This window comes from Lissotriton helveticus, chromosome 5_1, assembly GCF_964261635.1.
Source record: "Lissotriton helveticus chromosome 5_1, aLisHel1.1, whole genome shotgun sequence".
Classification (NCBI taxonomy): domain Eukaryota; kingdom Metazoa; phylum Chordata; class Amphibia; order Caudata; family Salamandridae; genus Lissotriton; species Lissotriton helveticus.
The window spans coordinates 395,031,049-395,048,748 of record NC_136065.1 but is presented as its reverse complement, the minus strand read 5'-3'; the positions used below and the strand labels follow the sequence as shown (position 1 = coordinate 395,048,748).

Sequence of the window (17,700 nt, the reverse complement as noted above, 5' to 3'; positions counted from 1 at the left end):
AGGGGAATCTCATGGGCTAAGGTGAGAAGGAAACCTCTAAGAGACAAGGGGATGACCAGCCTCCTGGTAGCACCAGGCTTGGGGTCTCTTGCCTCAGAGTATAGGAGTCCATCTTCCCAATATACCTTATGGGCACCTGTAGCATTCCCTGCAGCCTCAGCAGCAGCCTGCTGTCTGAGGGGTTCAAGAGAGGAACAGTCTAATTGGGCCTGCCTCAAGTCTGCCCTGGAAGGTCCCCCTGTCCCAAGAAACTCAACCTGATCAGGTTCAAGCTCTTCTAGGACAGTTCCTTCTGGGGTCTCTGGGTCAGCCTCCTGAGAGGGCTGATCCTCAACCTGAGGCAGGGGGGAAGGCTCTGCCTTAACCCTACCATTCCTTCTCTTGGGTAGTGTCTGGTCCATTCTTCCAGGATCCAGCACTTGTTCAACTGGGCATTTCTTGGCCTGTGACCTAGTCACAGCAAGGACATGTGAGGAGAGACCTAGCATTTCTACATGAGTCCTGTACTCCACATCTGACCACAGCGAGGATTCCGAATCATTGCCCAAAAGACAATCTACTGGGAGGTCTGAACTAACTACAACCCTTTTGAGGCCAGTTACCCCTCCCAGGAGAAATTAACAACTGCCATACTGTGATTGGTAGTGACATTGCTAGCATTGGTCACTAGGTAATCCGAACCTAGCATGATCTGGTCAGGGTCCACAAATGTTGGTGTCACCATGGTGACACTGGCACATGTGTCCCTGTAGGCCTGAGCCATTTTTCCATTAATTAAAGGCGTTTGTCTGTATTTGCCCAGAGTACTAGGACTTACAGTAGGGGTCATATCCATGTCCCCAGTACAAACAAGAACTGCCTGAGTAGGAATTCTGACTAAGTCAGAACCCACCTCAGTTCCCAGGGTTAACCCAACTATAGCCTTGGGAGGTACACTACCACTACTAACTGTACTAGGGGGTGCAGGTGTCTTAGGGACAGTAGTGGTAGGAGTTTGGCCTTTCTTGGTGCACTCACTAAACCAGTGAGTTTTACTTTTACAGTATTGGCACCATGGTTTCTTAGGACCATCATTCTTCTTCTTTTGGGAAGTTTGGGACCCACCCTCCTCAGGTTGTTGGGGCCCTGTTGAAGACTTCTGGTCATTTTGCTTATTCTCATTACCCTTCTGGTCTGCTTTCTTCTGGCCACCACCCTGGTTCTGGTTCTGCTGCTTGACCCTTGTCCTGACCCATCTGTCTGCCTTCTTTCCCAATTCTTGGGGAGAGGTCAGATCTGAGTCAATCAAGTGCTGATGCAACAACTGGTTCTGACAATTATTTAAGATTTGCTCTCTCATAATTAGATTATACAATCCTGTGTAATCAGTAACTTTACTTCCCAGTAACTAGCCCTCCAGATACTTAGTGGCACAATCAACAAAGTCAGTCCAATCTTGAGCCTGAGGTTTCTGGGTATCCCTGAACATCAACCTGTACTGTTCAGTGGTTACGCCAAACCCATCAATCAGAGCAGTTTTCAAGACTTGGTAATCATTAGCATCCTCATCTCTAACAGTGAGGAGCTTGTCTCTACCTTTACCTTCAAAGGAGAGCCACAATATAGCTGCCCACTGACTCTGGGGTACCTGCTGTACTTTGCAGGCTCTCTACAAAGCAGTTATCCACTTGTGGATATCATCTCCTGTCTTATAGGAGGGCACTATTTTACTCAGGTGTCTATTATAAAAACTCCTGTCTCTTTCCCTAGGGATATTGCTGCCACCCGTGGGGACTACCCCACTCAACTGTTGCTCCCTAGCAAAGGCAAGCTTCTCTTTGGCCAGGGCAAGTTCTTCCCTTTGGATCCTCAGATCAGCTTCCTTCATCTTTGCCTCATGTTCTCTCCTCTGAGGGGAACTCCTCCTCCTCTGAGCAGATGCATGAGAGGCACGAGAGTGCACAGATCTAATTAGTCCCTAGAATGAGACCTATCTCTTCTAACTCCATAGTTAGGCCTGCTTAGGTTCAGCACTGGGGGTCCCCCAGTTCCTTCCCTATGTAGGTCTAAGTTGGCCCTTGTGAGTCTGCTGACTATAACAGAACCTTTGTCTGCCTCATCCCCAGATGGTTCTTCTTCTTCCTCCTCCTCTTCTACATTCTCTGTTTCAGGGAGATCTGGATCACCAAGAGTACCTTCTAAGGGGAGCATGCTCCTATCTGGATTAGAGGGGTCTGTGTTAGCAGCCCTTCTGGCATCATATGTCTCTAAGAGACCTAACAGAAAAGGAGTGATAGGGTTAGAACCCTGTTTCAATTTCCTGGAGGTACACAATTGTCTCATCTCCTGGAAACTGAGAGCTGCATATCTGGAAAGGACCTGTGGAGGGTCACTAACCACTTGGGGAGTTTCTGAGGACTCTCCATGGATAGACATGCTTTCTAGTGAGGTGTAAGTGATGCACCTACCTACACTATGGGTTTTCCTACTGATCCCTTGCTAAGAGTTTTAGTCAGGGTGTGCTAGGCCCTTTCTACTACAACAGCTGGTTCTGTAGAACTCCGAGTATTTCTAAGCTTGTTATATGTACCTAGAGTACCTTATGTGATCTTTCAAATGATATCTCAAGATTATATGTGGTAAAAAGAACAGCAAGCTCAAATCCCAACCGCTGCACACCAATGTGAGAAGTTGGCCTGATATATGATGCTCACTAGTGCTAGTGATCACCTTGTATCAGTCCAAACAACCCTTATGGTGATTGGTTGTAAGTCAACCTTATAGACCAGCTATCCTAATGGTAGCATGGACAAAGCAGTCTTAGGCTAAACTCTTTTGGCATGTGAAGCCAGCTGTTTTACCACAATATAACCCCTTGAATACCAGATGAAAGGACACCACACAGGTTGTTATGAAAATAAACAGTATATTTATTATTAACAACACCTCCGAACTCTTTATGAGGTCAGAGGGCTAAGCACATGACAATCTCTTACGAAAAATACGATAAGTTGCACAAAATTACAATGGTGCCCTAGGGGTACGACAAACCATATACTAAGTAAGTGGAATGTGAAAGTCGATAGAAGGAATGGAGCTGTCCAGAGGCTGTAGGATCGTTGGGACCACGCTACACTAACTCTAGGTAAGTAATAGGAGGCCCACGGAACGCGTGTGTGAACTCACACGCGAGATGCGTAACAACGTCTATGGACAGTACAGTTCAAGTTAAAAGGTAAGTACGGACAATCCTGACTAGGTAGGACTAAAACGACTGTGGAACTGGACACTAGGACAGTTAGACTACCCTTGGCACCGAAATGCTCTCGTTACCTCACCCACGGGCTGCGGGTGCATAGGAATATTTCAAGTTTTCAAAAGTAGACACTTAAAAGATTTTTCGAGCCAAACCAGTCAATGTTATTTAGAGGCAGGTAAGTGAGTTACTGGTTTCCTGGTGTGTCCTCGACTGGTGAAGTTGTGGTTCTGGGCATAGACTCAGGGGTTCCCCAGGGTCAGGTAGGTACAGTTGGTTCACCCTCAGCGGTGCAGGGGCGGCCAGGTGCAGAGGTAGTTAGGACCAATGTTATCCAATGGGGGACGGGGCCTCCGGTTGGTGGCTGCTGGCTAGCAGGCCACGCGGCTGTGGGAGCTGGGCTCCTGGTCACTGGCTCAGGGCAAAGGGGGAAGCAGGATGGGACAAAGGTGGCATAGCCAGCTGTGCTCTAGCGGCTGGGTGCAGGATGCTTTTGAGCCTTCGTGCACTCAATGTTATCCAATGGAAAAGGTCAAAAGGGAACAAAGTCTGCAGGCTTGAGGACGGAGACTCTCCAGGGGCGACCAGCACGTCGAGAGGTAAGTTGGGATCTTTGAGCACAGGTAGGTACCCCGAAGGGAGGCACAGGGGGCTGTAGGGCGCCGGGTGCAGGGGTGTCTTTGGGTGTCGGAAAAGCTTACCCTCAGCTGGTCGATGTTGGGGGGGCCCCTGGTTCTGAGTCTGCAGGCGTTGTCTGGTTGGTCGAGGAGAGTCTTTGAGCACTGGACTTCGGGTTCCAGTTGCTGGGGACGTCCTCGTGGTCTTGGATCACTCTGGCACGAGCCAGGCTCGGCGGGTGCAGAGTGGGGTGTTTCGGAGCTTTCTGGCTGGCACCAGGGGGGTTGTTGCAGCAGAGCCTCTGCTGATGGGAGTCCCAGTCTTTAAGAGAGTCAAGGCAGGCAGGTCCTCCGGGTGTCCCAAGGTTGCTGTCCGCAGGAGTCGCTGGGATTTAGGCAGGAGCAGGTTCCAGGATCGACAGGCCGGTAGGGCTGAGGAGAAGTCAGTTGTTGTCGTCCTGTTGTTAGCAGCTGCGCGGCGGGTCTTCTTCTTCTTGATCTTCTTTCTTCTTGTGGTATCGGGATCTGAGGAAAGAAGGTTCAGGGAACCCCTAAATACTGAATTTAGGGGCGTTACAGGTAGGGCAAGGGCCGGGACCAATAGGTCCCTGTCCTGCGGTGGGTACACCCCCTAGCCTGCTCCTCTCCTGTGGGAGGGGGGCAGGAGCCTAGCTGTAATTGGGCAGGGCTCCCCATCTTCAAGATGGCCGGAGCCGGGGGGTCGTGCTTCACCTCGTCTCCCCCACCTGAGGGGTGGGGTTGGCATAGGTTGGCACACCCCCCTTCCTGACGTAGTTTTTCCCACCAGTCTTCCCACCAGAGTGGGGGTCAGAACTGGTGGGGGCCAGTTGCTGGGTACAGCAAATGGTCTGGAGAAGCTCACAGAGGCGGCATGCCTTTGAAGCTTCCCCCTGCCCATCCTGGGGGAGGAGACCTAGCACCTCGCCCAGGATGTGCATTGTTGCAGGTCCAGGAGAGTTGGGGGCTCTCCACCCAGGGGTCCAGCAACATATCTGCAGTGTGGCAGCCTCAGCAGCCACTCTACCAGGACGTGGATTGTAGGTTAGGTTTTCAGGGGGCATCTCTAAGATGCCCTCTGGTGCATTTTACATTAAATCCCACACTGGCATCAGTGCGGGTTTAATGTGCTGAGAAGTTTAGTACCAAACTTGTCAGTCTTCAGTGTAGCCATTATGGTGCTGTGGAGTTCGAAATGACAACCTCGCAGCACCATATACTCTTAATGGCATCACTGCACTTACAGTGCCCAGGAATGGCCCTGGTTACTGTAGGGGTACAGGGCTCATGCCCCTGTGCCCACACCTCTGGCATATGGCATCCAGCTAGAGGGGTGACTGAAGTATGCCAGGGCAGTAGGTTCTCTGGGCATGTCACACAGGGGTGTGTGCCATGTCGACTCTTGGTTTAGTTCTGTACTTCGACACTAAGCCTGCAAAGGCAGTGTGTGGGTGTCAGGGCACAGGGCCCCTCAGGGTGGCACAATAAGTGCTGCAGTCCTCAGTGGCCTTCTCTGGTCACTATGCCCTTGGTACCTAGGGTGCCATTTACTAGGGGATGATAGGTGGCCAGAAATGCCAATTGGGTTTTAGTTTCAACACAGTTTTAGGGAAGGAACACATGCCCTGGGTACCTGGTTGGCAGGAACCCAGGGCACACTAAGTCAAAGCACATCAGCAGTTCAGAAAAAAGTGGGGGCATACCAAGGCAAGAAAGATGGCACTTTCTCACACATACCAATTATATCGTACACAATATACCTAGGTTCCTGAATAAAATCAGTTAAATGCTGCTAATGGCCTGCAGCACCCATTTTGCCATCACTCTAATGGCAGTGCATACATAGCCTAGGCCTACCCCTGTATTCTAACTGTAACAGTGCAAAACATGCATCAAGCCTTATTTGGCACACGGGAAGACCCCGAGTAGCACTGGCAAAGCTCTATGTGCCCGCAGACGCAGGAGGCCTCGCAGTTTCCAACCAAGAACTTTATTACCTTGCGGCACAGCTGCAATGGGTGGCCGGTTGGCTGAGCGGAAAGAATCTGGGCGACACAGCTACGGACACAACAATGCTGACTCTCGTGCAGATCCACACACTGTTTCACCCCTTGACCAAAACCGCCTCCCTGCCGCAGCTACACCTGGCTGTGGCCCGCAAATGCTACATACGCAGCCTGCGGCTCACATGCGCAACTAAACCCTACTCCCTTTCTTAGGCACCCCTCGTGCCGATGGGGTAGTGACGGAAGCGGCACTGGAACAATGGACGCGAGCTAGAGTGGATACCATGGTAGATCTATACACGGATGGTACCCTGATTCCCTTTGAGACACTGGCTGAAGACACAGGCCTCCCTGATGGGCAGTTTTTACAGCACGCATCCATAGTACGCATACACGCAAGCCTGGGGCGACATCACTGAGGAACTGCCAACACACCAGTTGGTGCAATACTTACACGTCATGGGGAACGGATCACATGTGGTTCACTGGCTAGCGCAGGCTTTATTGTCACGTACACAGATCACTCTTCAGCCACTGCGAGATAAGTGGGCGACAGACAGGGGAAAGGAATGGACAGATAAGGAGTGGGCGGTGATAATAGGAGGCCCCACCCACATTCCACGCAACTCCGGCTTTAAGCTCATACAATTTTATATATTGCATAGGGCATATCTATCACCGAATAAGATTAACCAATACTTTGCAACAGACACCGCTGCATGCCCAAGATGCTCGCTGACTGACGCAGATCTCCTCCATATGCTCTGGAACTGTGCGAGGATACAGCTGTACTAGCGCACTGTGACGTCACTATTGGCAACAGGGTCTGACACACAATTACAACACACATGGGAGACGTGTTTGCTAGGCCTGTATAAAAGGACAAAACATAATAAAGCTCTCTCCAGATTTTGGGACCTTGGACTTATTACAGCTAAAAGACTCCTCACCAAACACTGGAAACACAGCGAATCCCCGCATGCCAAGCACTGGCGCACTTCATTCGACAATTGGGCAAGGGCAGAAAGCATTACCCTCCATAGGGAAGAGACAGCAGGGCTCAGGAAATTCCCCATAGCGCAACTCTGGGACGACACACTGAGATCTTTCCATCAGGCGTGCCTAGACCAGGGAGTCACCTAGATCCCCTCCTCCCCCTGGGTGGGAACTGAGTAGTAGATGTGATGAAGAGAGACGCACACATGTGACGGGATTTCCTCTCGCCAACACATAGTATACCGTACCCACGACATATAACAACGCCACCGACCCGCGAAGCGATAGTCGCCCACTCTCCCTCTTCCCTTATGACACATGAGACCTGACATTAAACAACTGTGGCCGCAACGGGCCTCAACATGCACCCCCACCCCACCCCAGCATTACTACGCTCATGACGCCTGAGATACACACCCATGGATGGACACACCCACACTGCTCACACTGTTTGCACTCTCCACCCCTTCTCTTTTCCTTTCAACCTGCACTCTCCTGCTTTTATTTCAATCACTTTTCCCCTCGGTTGTTTTCTCCCCATACACAGTTGTATTTTAGATTTAGGTGTCGAGGCGGCTTAACCAAAAGACACGTTTGTTTGATGGTTCCAGACATAACATGTTGAATATATTACCCTTATCCTTGATTTCACTCAGCACACAACGTATACACGCATGCCCACCCAGGGTGGCGCGCCACTTACTTAAGGCCTAGAAACCGCAGTGGGACTGACAAACCTGCAAGTCACAGCCATGCTGCAAAAAGACCAAGGGCTACATGCCACCCTCACAGCTCACAGACACAGCAGTTTACTTTCAACTGCCCACCGTAACACGCATTATTGATGCACACGCGAACCGAAACCCCGGAAACATATCACCCCCTTTTGCACTGCTCCTTCCCGCACCATACCCATTGAACCGTGCAGAAGAGATGCACCCTCAATTATACAACACCGTCTGGGAACGCTGAGCTCAGCTCATTTCTCCTTTTCCATTTATTTATTTACTCGCCCTATAAAATGCATTATGTGACCAATGTTTCAAAATGTATCACTGTGGTTTATGTTTGATATAATGGTTTGAGGGGGTGATTCGCACCATTTACAGTTTGAAGCACTGAAATGTGTTGTGATTATACATTGTAAAACCAATAAAACATATTTAAAAAAAACTTTGCAAAACATGCACTGCAACCTGTCGAAATAAACCCTTTTGACTGGTAAAACCTCCCTTTTAAATATTAGTAAGTAACTCTTGTGGATGCCTTGCAGCGCACAAGGTAGCCTGAATAGTAGTTAAAAGTGGGACATGCAGAAAGTTAATGTTGCCATGAGTCTACAGTGACAAGGCCATAAGTCTATTTTCTTTGTGCAAAACCACACTGCAGATTAAGATAATAATGCTGTATTTCAGGAATGTGACAAGCTAGAAAGATAATTGAACAACTGTTTTAATATTTATTAAAATTCCAATTCCATTAAGTAGTATTTTTAATAAATATTAAGGAAAAATATATTTTATAAAGTTAGCATTTCCTTGCCTGAAGTTCTTAGAAGTTAGTTCATTTACATTAGTTATCCAACCTTGAATAGGTATACCTACAAAAGGGTGGCTTGAATGGGCAGAGCTGACAACTCTGAGTTCAGCAGAATTTGCCAGTTAGGGGCTATGGGCCTCGTTTTGACAACAGTGTCTAATTCTGCTTGATATGTCTGTTGAGCCACCACTGAATCCAATTCAATGATGAAAAAGTATATTTTCTAAATATATGGGGAAAGTACCTTTTAGTAAGTTAACTTTTCCATGCCTGGCATTCATGGAGGCTAATTTGCATTAGTCCTCTAGCTTCTCCCAGCCAGTGATTAGTCTATAAAGGTGTACAAAAAAAGTGTGAAATGCCTCTCAGGACAGACAATAGGCTGGCCTGGGTGGGCAGAGATGACTTCTCTGATTTCAGCAGCATATGTGGCATTGGGGTTTTGGCCCTCTTTTTGACAGTACCATATAAACAATCATTCTTGACTGGACTGTTGAGCTACATGTAACACTTTGGGCACATTTGAAAGGGAGAGAACAGGATGATAAGGCAAGTCTTGTGTATCCACATTATGGTTGCTGAAGGACCCTACTTTTGTCGTACCTGACGTCTGTCTCTTGGTTTGTTGTGGGTCCAGTACCCACTCCAAACTAGACTTTAGAGTTAGATGTGGGAGGAGACTAGAATTACTATAGTGCACTCCCCACTTTCTCCCCTAACCCTCAGAGGCGACGTTTAGTGTGGCCGGACGTTTGCTACCTTGAAAATGTCCTGACACATAGCATGGCAGGCCTGGTTGCAATAAGGCTAACAGGAACAGCTTAAAAGTTAGTAGGAATAATTCTAAGAACTTTTTCCCGATTGGTTAGGGCGTGCTGAGGATTATTTCCCAACCACTTGGTGGTGTCCGTTATAAATTCAGCACCTCCAGTCACCCCCCTTGGTAGACACTGTTTGGACCTGTAGATCAGAAGAAATAGACCAGAACTGCTGTCTGTGACGTGATGAAGTGGACGTATTCTAGTTCGGGTTGGGATTTTTTTCTTGTCTGGCGGTTTTGGTGCTGCATAAATACTTTACACATTAAGTCTGTCTGCTCTGCGCTAAAGCTACCAACTGGTTGCTGTCAGGTTAATTTAATGACTGCTAGGGTTCACCCTAATGGCGGTTGTGATTATTATCAGAGTGGGTAGTCATCCACCCCCAAATAATCCATTTTACTAGAACAAAGAAAGTAGTTTATTTTTAGATAAAATGCAGTACACATGCTGCAAGCAGCCACCTGCACATGCCAGCGTCTGATAAAACATGACAATTTTCACATTTAATCTACATATTGAGGGCTATCAGCCTGCACCTCATGTTCTCTTGTGTGTCCTAAAGGGGTGTCCTAAAAGCTGTCTGTTATTTTGATGACAGTATCAAAATAGTTATAAAATCCAAGGTTACAATGGGTCTGTCTCCAGATAAACAGAACATGACGTTGAGATCATTGAAGAATGAGTCTTGCACATAAAATGCATTAGACCAACCAGGTTGCACCACTTGTAAGGCATAAATACATGTCATGGGACAAGATGCATCGCTATGAAGAATATAGCACAACGAATGTTCCAAGAGGAAGAACAAAACATTGCAAATGCTAGTCTAAAGACAAGTATTGACAAAATGGATATACCAGCAATAACAAAAGCTGCACTAGTTTTCGGAAGCCATTCCTATTGTATAATACTCACCTTTCATCCATAAATACAGCCCCTAGTACTGAACACTGCTTTTCATGACATAACTCTATTTAGCGAACAGGTCAATTTTGTCATACAAAAGTTAAAGACAAAAAGTTAAACTGCACCTTCTTTCTGAACCTTGGCCATTCATACTCCACACAAGAAAGGCAGTCAGTCCAGAAGACATCATGAGACACACAAAAAAGGTTATTTCTGTTATAATGGCAGTATTACTGACACCCACAAGATAGACAGTGACAACAGAATCATCCTCTTTCAAATTATCAACCACCATGACCAGACAATGACAGAACATCATTGTACTGCTCCTCATTCCCTTCTAGTCCACTAGCCCCCAAGACGATTTGGAAAATAGACCACATACGTTACTGTATGCTGGTGTGACCACTTTTTCTAAAATGTGCAGGGCTACTGGGTAGGCCAAATCTACATGTATCAGATGAACAAAGCACTCCTTGTGCAAGCTCAAAGTGGATTTTGAATGATGCAGTCAGCCCAGCAAATCTTATTTTCCAGATTCATGGACCTAACTGATTGGTATTTTCATCCCATTATTCGGTGTTTGGTAATGTGTTCCTGTACATTGGCCATGAAATAGTGCCAAGGGTAAAATTTAGTGAGTAACTCAACATACATAAATCGGGGGCTCCTAGTCAGTAATCTGTTTTATATCACCAAACATTTGTGGGATGCTTTCTCTCTTCAGGACCATGACTCTGCGAACAATATAGACACAATTGATGTAGTCTAAACTTCTAGAAGAATGTACTTTGATTTTAGATTTCCTGGTCATTCTTGCTCAAACTGTACATCCCTCTTCTCCTAGTATGGCAAGGTCCACTCATTCTAAACCCAATTATTTACAGAGAAATCATATTTTACATCTGTGCTATGTGTTATCCTCCGTAGGAATTCTTGAGAACATTCTGAAACTAGTGCTTTCTTCACTTACTTTTTCAGAGCTGTGTCCAGAGTGCCGGGAAGGTTTGCTTTGTCAGCAACAGAGGGACATGCGCGAGTATGCCCAGGCCACCATTTACATCCATAAAGTGGTAGAAAATCAAAAGGTACCATTTCTCTTGCTTTTTTTGTCCTCATCTGTTAATTTTTCACCACTGCATAACTAATATTGTGCTGTATAGTGTATGTCTTAATTTGTGTGATGTGTGGCTAAAGGCATACAGGAATGTAAGGCAATATAAAATTACAATTGGAAACAATCTTGCTGATCACGTTACTATTCATTAAAATAGAGCATAGCTTGCAGCTGTAGTGATCTTGCTGAGCTCAGTTAAGCAATTAATCTGATAGAGACATCTAGCCACAGATTCCTTAACTTAGAATATCCCCCGGCATCAGACTAGATCCGGAATTTTTTTTGCAGCAGCACCTCTGCGCACCGGGGGACGGCGCCACATGACCCCGCCCTGACGACGTCCACGTACGTGACATCAGCGAGGTCATATAAGTCCCTCCCAGCGCGCCAACGTCTGTTTCCTTCTTTTCCACGTGCAACGCGGATCCGGAGTAAGCAGTTCCTCTGGTCTGCTTTCAGGCCCCTTTTGACGCTTCGCTTCTGGAACTTTGTGGATACCTTCGGGCTTTAAAACTTGAATTTCCTGTTCGTGGCAAATGTCTGCGACGGACCCACATCTTATCTGTATGTGGTGTCTTGGCGAACACTGCGACTCGACGGACTGCGACCCCTGCCAACACCTCAAGCTGAAGTCCCGGCGGGAGCGCCGGATGAAGCTTCTTTCGGCTCACCTTTCTCGGTCGGAGTCATCTTGTCCCCCGGCCTTTTCATCGCCGGCAGACTCCTCTGCTTTCCAGTTGCGCCGTCGATCGCCCTCTTTGACCTGGGATCGGCGTTCTCCCCTTATTGGTACGTCGCGGCGCATGTCGCCGAGCTCCTCAACCTCACTTTCATCTGTTGTCTGGGGCACTGGTTCCCAGAACCCCCCGGACGTGCGCCCTGACAGTCGATCCCCCTCTGTCCGCCCTATCCAGGCACGAGGAGACTCGGACCCAGATGGAGCCCTATGCCGCGGCTCTACAGGCTTCCCTTGAGTCCTCTCCTGTCCCTGGGGCATCCTCTGGGCCTCCGCTACTTACGGGGCCCTCGACGGACTCGCCGGTGGGTTCGCCCCCGGCGCTAAATGACCCCCTGCCCTCCCGGGACGTTGGAGATATGGTGTCATCAGGTCGCGGCCCGGCTGGGTCCCCCTCTACGATCCATATGGTGTCGTCAGGGTGCGGCCCGGCTGGGTCCCTCTCTACGACCCATAGCACCCCTGCCGCGCCGCATAGTCCCATGGGGCTCCCTGTGGCGTCGCAGGTGGTTGCTGGTGCTCGATGCCTTGCTTCTAGCACACCTCGGCCTACTGGGCTGGCGGCCGCCTGTCCAGAGCCGAGGCTGACTCCGTTCCGGCACTGCAAACTCACCTCTCCGACTTTGCTTCTTTCTTCGGAGTTGGAGCCTGTAGTAGTTGAGGCTGAGTCGGTGCCAGTGCGGCGCCAGGGGCTTGCCTCCTCATCTCTGGCACCATCTCCTTCTTCGGAAATGGAGCTTGTCGTGGATTCGGCGCCGGATAGGCCCACCTCGGAGGTGGATGGAGTTGAGTTGGCGCCGGACGAGGCAAAATCGGCGCCAACTAAAGTCGTTTTGCCACCACCTTGACGCTGGGTTGTTGACTCTATTCCGGAAGCTTCTGGAGAGAGTTTGGCGTCACCCTCACGCCCGGCGATGCTGGATATATTCTTGCCTGTCCCTCCCCTTATAATTTATGGACCAGGCAGGATCCCCGCCTCCTCAGGCGCCCCTGGACCCGGCAGGCTCCCCGCCTCCTCAAAAGCCCCATCAGGACCCCCATTCGTCAATGGGGCTCCCTTCCGTTGGGCATTGGTCGCACCCTCAGTGTCTTGGAAGCCTTAGTTTACAGCCTTCACCTACAGATGAGCTGCTGTCCACTCCACGGAGGGCTACCGAGGCCAGTGCGGCTTTTCTGAGAGTAGTCTCCTTGGCCACTCATATTCTGAACATGCAGCCCCCTTCAGTCCCCTTGTCTGTGGACCCTCTGCTTAATGTCCTTCACCGTGGGTCAGGGAATGTGGAGCCGCTTCTGCCTATGAAGCTCCTCTTTATGATGCCCTTTTGGGCACCTGGGTTCGGTCAGCTTCTGGTGGCTCATTCTGTCTTGCACCGCCACTGTCCTGCTCCACATGATCCAGTTTGCTTATTTGTCCACCCTGACATGCATGGGTTTGTTTTGCAAACTGCCTTCCCTTCCTTGCCTCGGTTAATGCTTCCTCACTCCCGGGAGTCCAGATGGCTTGAGTCGTGGGGTCGAAACATCTTTGTCTCCACTAGAGCTGCCCTACGGTCACTAAATACAGTATGTGTCCTGGCTCGGGCTACCTCTGCCCTGTGGGACTCTGCAGAGTCTCTGCTTTCTGCCACCTCTGAAGGTGCTCGTGTTGACCTCCTTCATCTTCTCCGGTTTGGCCGTGACCTTGCTGAATTTACAATCCGCTCGGCCTTGGATACTGCTGATTCCTTAGGCCGGGCTGTGGTTGGTTAGGTTGCGTCGCGGCGCCATGCTTGGTTGCGGGATAGCATCTTCCCAAAGAATATCCGGGAGCAACTTGTTGATCTACCCTTTGATGGGGTTTTATTCTTTGATGTTCATGCAGAATCGGCTGTTCAGCGCCTCCTTGCGGGCTTTCACCCTCCCCCTTAGGCCTGTATTCCTCAGGCGTCTTTTCTGGGGTGGTACCTTTTCATTTAGCATCCTTTAGATGCGTTATGTGTTTTAAGCTGGCAGTAAGCCTCAGGTCTTCTTTTTGCATTTTCTGGGATAGTTACCCTTTCATTTAGCAACAGATTGTTGTGTCTGGTCCTCTGACAGTGGTTTGCCCTAAGAGTTGTTCTTCGTTGTTTGTGGTGTGCCATACTCCAAGTGGGGTACTGGTATGCTATTATATAGCTCTGCTTAATGACAACTGGGCTCTATGCTTCACCTGGTGCTCTTATCTTCCGTTGTACGGTGCTCAATGTTGTGCCTATGCATAAACAGCTGGTTCCTTCCAAGGGGTTTCTTTCCTGTAAAATGGTGCCTTCTGATTCACCTTCATCAGGAGATTCATCTTCTTTTCTTCTCCTGCCTTCCCTCCCTCCCTCCTTCTCTATTGACTCAGGGTTCTTGTCTCCTCTATAGTCGTCTTCTTTGGGGATCTGTTGAGCTCTGTTTCAGACCTCTATTACTATAGGGGAAGTGCCAGTCTTTTCATACCTTCCTGTAACGGACTGTTCTTTCTGTGCTCCGTTCTTGCTGGACGGCACAGTTCTACATGGTAAGTACGGTGCTCAATGTTGTACCTTGGTGCCATCTTCTATAAGTCATGGGTCGTCTTGCTTCTACCTCATTCTCCTCCTTGGGAGGTTTTCATGGAGTTAATCACGCTTCAAATGCGGCTACCGCCTGCCATTAATGCACTGGGTGTGCTCCTATAACAACCATGCTGAATGGTCGTCGCTCGTGTGCCGTCTTGCTATAGATGTGTGTGTGTGTGTGTGTGTGTGTGTACATATTGACGGTGTATATATATATAATATATGTGTGTGTATATATGTGTGTGTGTATATATATATAATATATGTGTGTGTGTGTGTATATATATATATAATATGTGTGTGTATATATATATGTGTGTATATAATATATATGTGTGTATATAATAAATATATATATATGTGTGTATATATATATGCAGGTTGCCATGAGTACTCTTCTTCCTACGTCTTCACCTCTCTTCGCGGCTGCGAGGGCTGATTCAATGTCTCCATGTGTCAGGGAGCTTTTCAGTGATGCACGCAGGATTGCCAATGGTTGCCTTTTCGAGTTTCACTTCCTGGGGTGCTTCCCCAGCTTTACTCTGCTCCCTTCTTGGTGTTCAGATACTAAACGATATCTCTTTCAGGACAAGGGTTACTTTACTCCCAGTCGGAGGATGTGGTCTAGAATTTAGAGATTCTTCCTCCGTTTTACCCCTTGGTACTTGGGGCCTCTGCTGCCACTTCCTTCGGATGAACCCCCTTTCATTAGGGCTTACACCCTGAATATCTGTATTTCGTGAGTTCATTCTCACCTTATTCGTCAAGCTGCCTGGTCGGGCAGTCCTATGCTTATTTTAGCTACGCCACCTTGTTATCTCTGTGGCTGTCTGCTCTGTGCATGTCTCAGTGGTGGCCCACATCGGCGTGCTTCAGATTGTTACTGTTCGCCCCTGTCACCCCTTTGCAGACTAGGTGTGCACTTGGCACGTTTCTTGTTTCCGCCTGCACTTCTAAAAACATCGTCCATTTTCTACCTCTTGCCCTTTGGTTCCTGGCTGTAGCCTCTCTGGCCTTCCTTGCGTGGGCTAGCCTGGTAGGGTCTGGTTGCATCTCTTCATGTTTTTCTCAACCTTTGGTTAGTGTCCACATAGTGCACCATTGAGCTGAGAGTGGTTCTTCTTCCTCTCTCTCTCTCTTTTGTTGTGTTATGGCTGTGGTATCTATTCTAAGTTAGCGGCTAGATGTCTCTATCAGATGTACGAGTTACTTACCTTCGCTAATTATGTATCTGGTAGAGACGTTGTCTAGCCGCAGATTCCTTAACGCCCACCCATCCTCCCAGTTCTGCGAGGACCTTTCCAAGTGGGGTTCTGCACTTGCCTCTTACAGTTGCCATTGTTTTTTCTCTCACAGGTGCTCAAATTGTTGCGCCCCTTTGAGAATTGCCATATACAGCTGGTTCCTTCCAAGGGGTTTCTTTCCTGTAAAATTATGCCTTCTGATTCACCTTCATCAGGATATTCATCTTCTTTTCTTTTCCTGCTGCCTTCCCTCCCTCCTGTCTTCTCTATTGACTCAGGGTTCTTGTCTCCTCTATAGTCGTCTTCTTTGGGGATCTGTTGAGCTCTGTTTCAGACCTCCATTACTATAGGGGTAGTGCCAGTCTTTTCATACCTTCATGGAGCAGACAGTCTATTTCTGTCTGGGGAGATATTCTTCCCTTGTTGCACTTGGGGTAGGGTCTTCACGTCGCTTGCAGGGCTCTTTCTCACAGCTTTTTCACTTATATGTAGGAAGTTTCGAATTCTGTCTTTTACGTTGGTGTCGTGCACCATCCTCCTCCTTTATTCACGGATTTTTCATCCTTCGCACACTGTTCCTATACTTTCACAGTTTTTGTTGGTGGCTCCGCATTGTGCCGCGGAAAAGTTTCTCCGAAGAAAACTGACGTCAATGTGCAGGGAGGGACTTGTATGACCTTGCTGACGTCACGTACGTGGACGACGTCAGGGCGGGGTCGTGTTGCGCCGTCCCTCAGCGCGCAGAGGTGCTGCTGCAATAAAAAAATTCCGGATCCAGTCTGACGCCTGGGGATATTCTAGGTTAAGGAATCTGCGGCTAGACAACGTCTCTACCAGATACATCGTTACCGAAGTTAAGTAACTCGTACAACAAGCACATAGGCTTTGTAGTTTCAGTGAACCAAACTGGCCCGTACGTTTATAATCATTAGCACTAAATTGTTCTGTTCACTTGCTGGATACATGGCTTTTCGAAAACCAGACAGTTGTGTTGCCTATTTTTTTCATACTCTCAGAGACTTTGCCTAAAAGGGTTTTGCGGTTTTGCACACACTTGATGTCAAGAAAGCACTGATGTACTGCATTGCTAGAACTAAATCCATATGTAGGACCAAGTAACTCTTAGTTGCCTTTGCAAAACCTTATACAGGCAAGCCATTCCTAGGTTGTATCGCCAAAGGGACTGTTAGGTGTACACAAATGAGCTTTGCTAAGGCTAAGCATAGATTACACATAATGCCTCACACACATTCCACTTGTAAGAAGACAACTGCTGTGGCCTTCTTTGGGAATATTTTCATTTTAGTCATATATAAGTCTACTACCTGGTCAACATCAAACACATTCACCTAAAACTACTGTGTGGGATGCAAGCCCGCCAAGAGGCTAAAGTTGGCCAAACAATTTTGAGAAATCTTTTTCAGACATCCGCGCCATTCGCTCGCTAGCCACAACTCAAGGGATGTAATGCTTTACAGTATATGCAGAGCATGTCGATCTTTGATGACACCTGCAACTAACAGAAAATGTTATCCTGTAATCAGCTTGTACTGCTGCAGATATACAAGTGCCCTTCCTGGAAAGAAGAGATCATCCAACATCTTTCCCACATTTTGGGGACGATTCCGATACGGGAAAAACCGTTCCGAATAGCTGTTCAGAGAATTTTTCCCGTACGAATCATACCCTGCAACGTCCCCCGTACGTACGACGAAGTACGATTCGTACCAGGAGCCGTACTCCGTACAAGTCGTATAGAGACCGTACGACTCTAATCTCCGTACGATTCTCCCTCGGAACCCGCTGTACGCGACATCTGTACGGTTCGTGGCTGGTTTTTACGACCCAGCAAGTACGATACGTGTCGGGGACGCACCGTACCACCCTTTTTCTACGGGAGCTGA

The 17,700-nt window shown here is 48.3% G+C and overlaps 1 protein-coding gene across 2 annotated transcripts in view; it reads left to right on the top strand.

The window, feature by feature from the left end:
- The window catches only part of USP48 (ubiquitin specific peptidase 48), a 725,601-nt gene that overhangs the window by 564,985 nt on the left and 142,916 nt on the right, over positions 1-17,700 (top strand). For both annotated transcript variants that reach the window (XM_078642611.1, XM_078642612.1), the window contains exon 21: positions 11,120-11,226. In XM_078642611.1, coding sequence (XP_078498737.1) covers positions 11,120-11,226 — 107 coding nt within the window. The remainder of the gene's footprint in view (positions 1-11,119; positions 11,227-17,700) is intronic.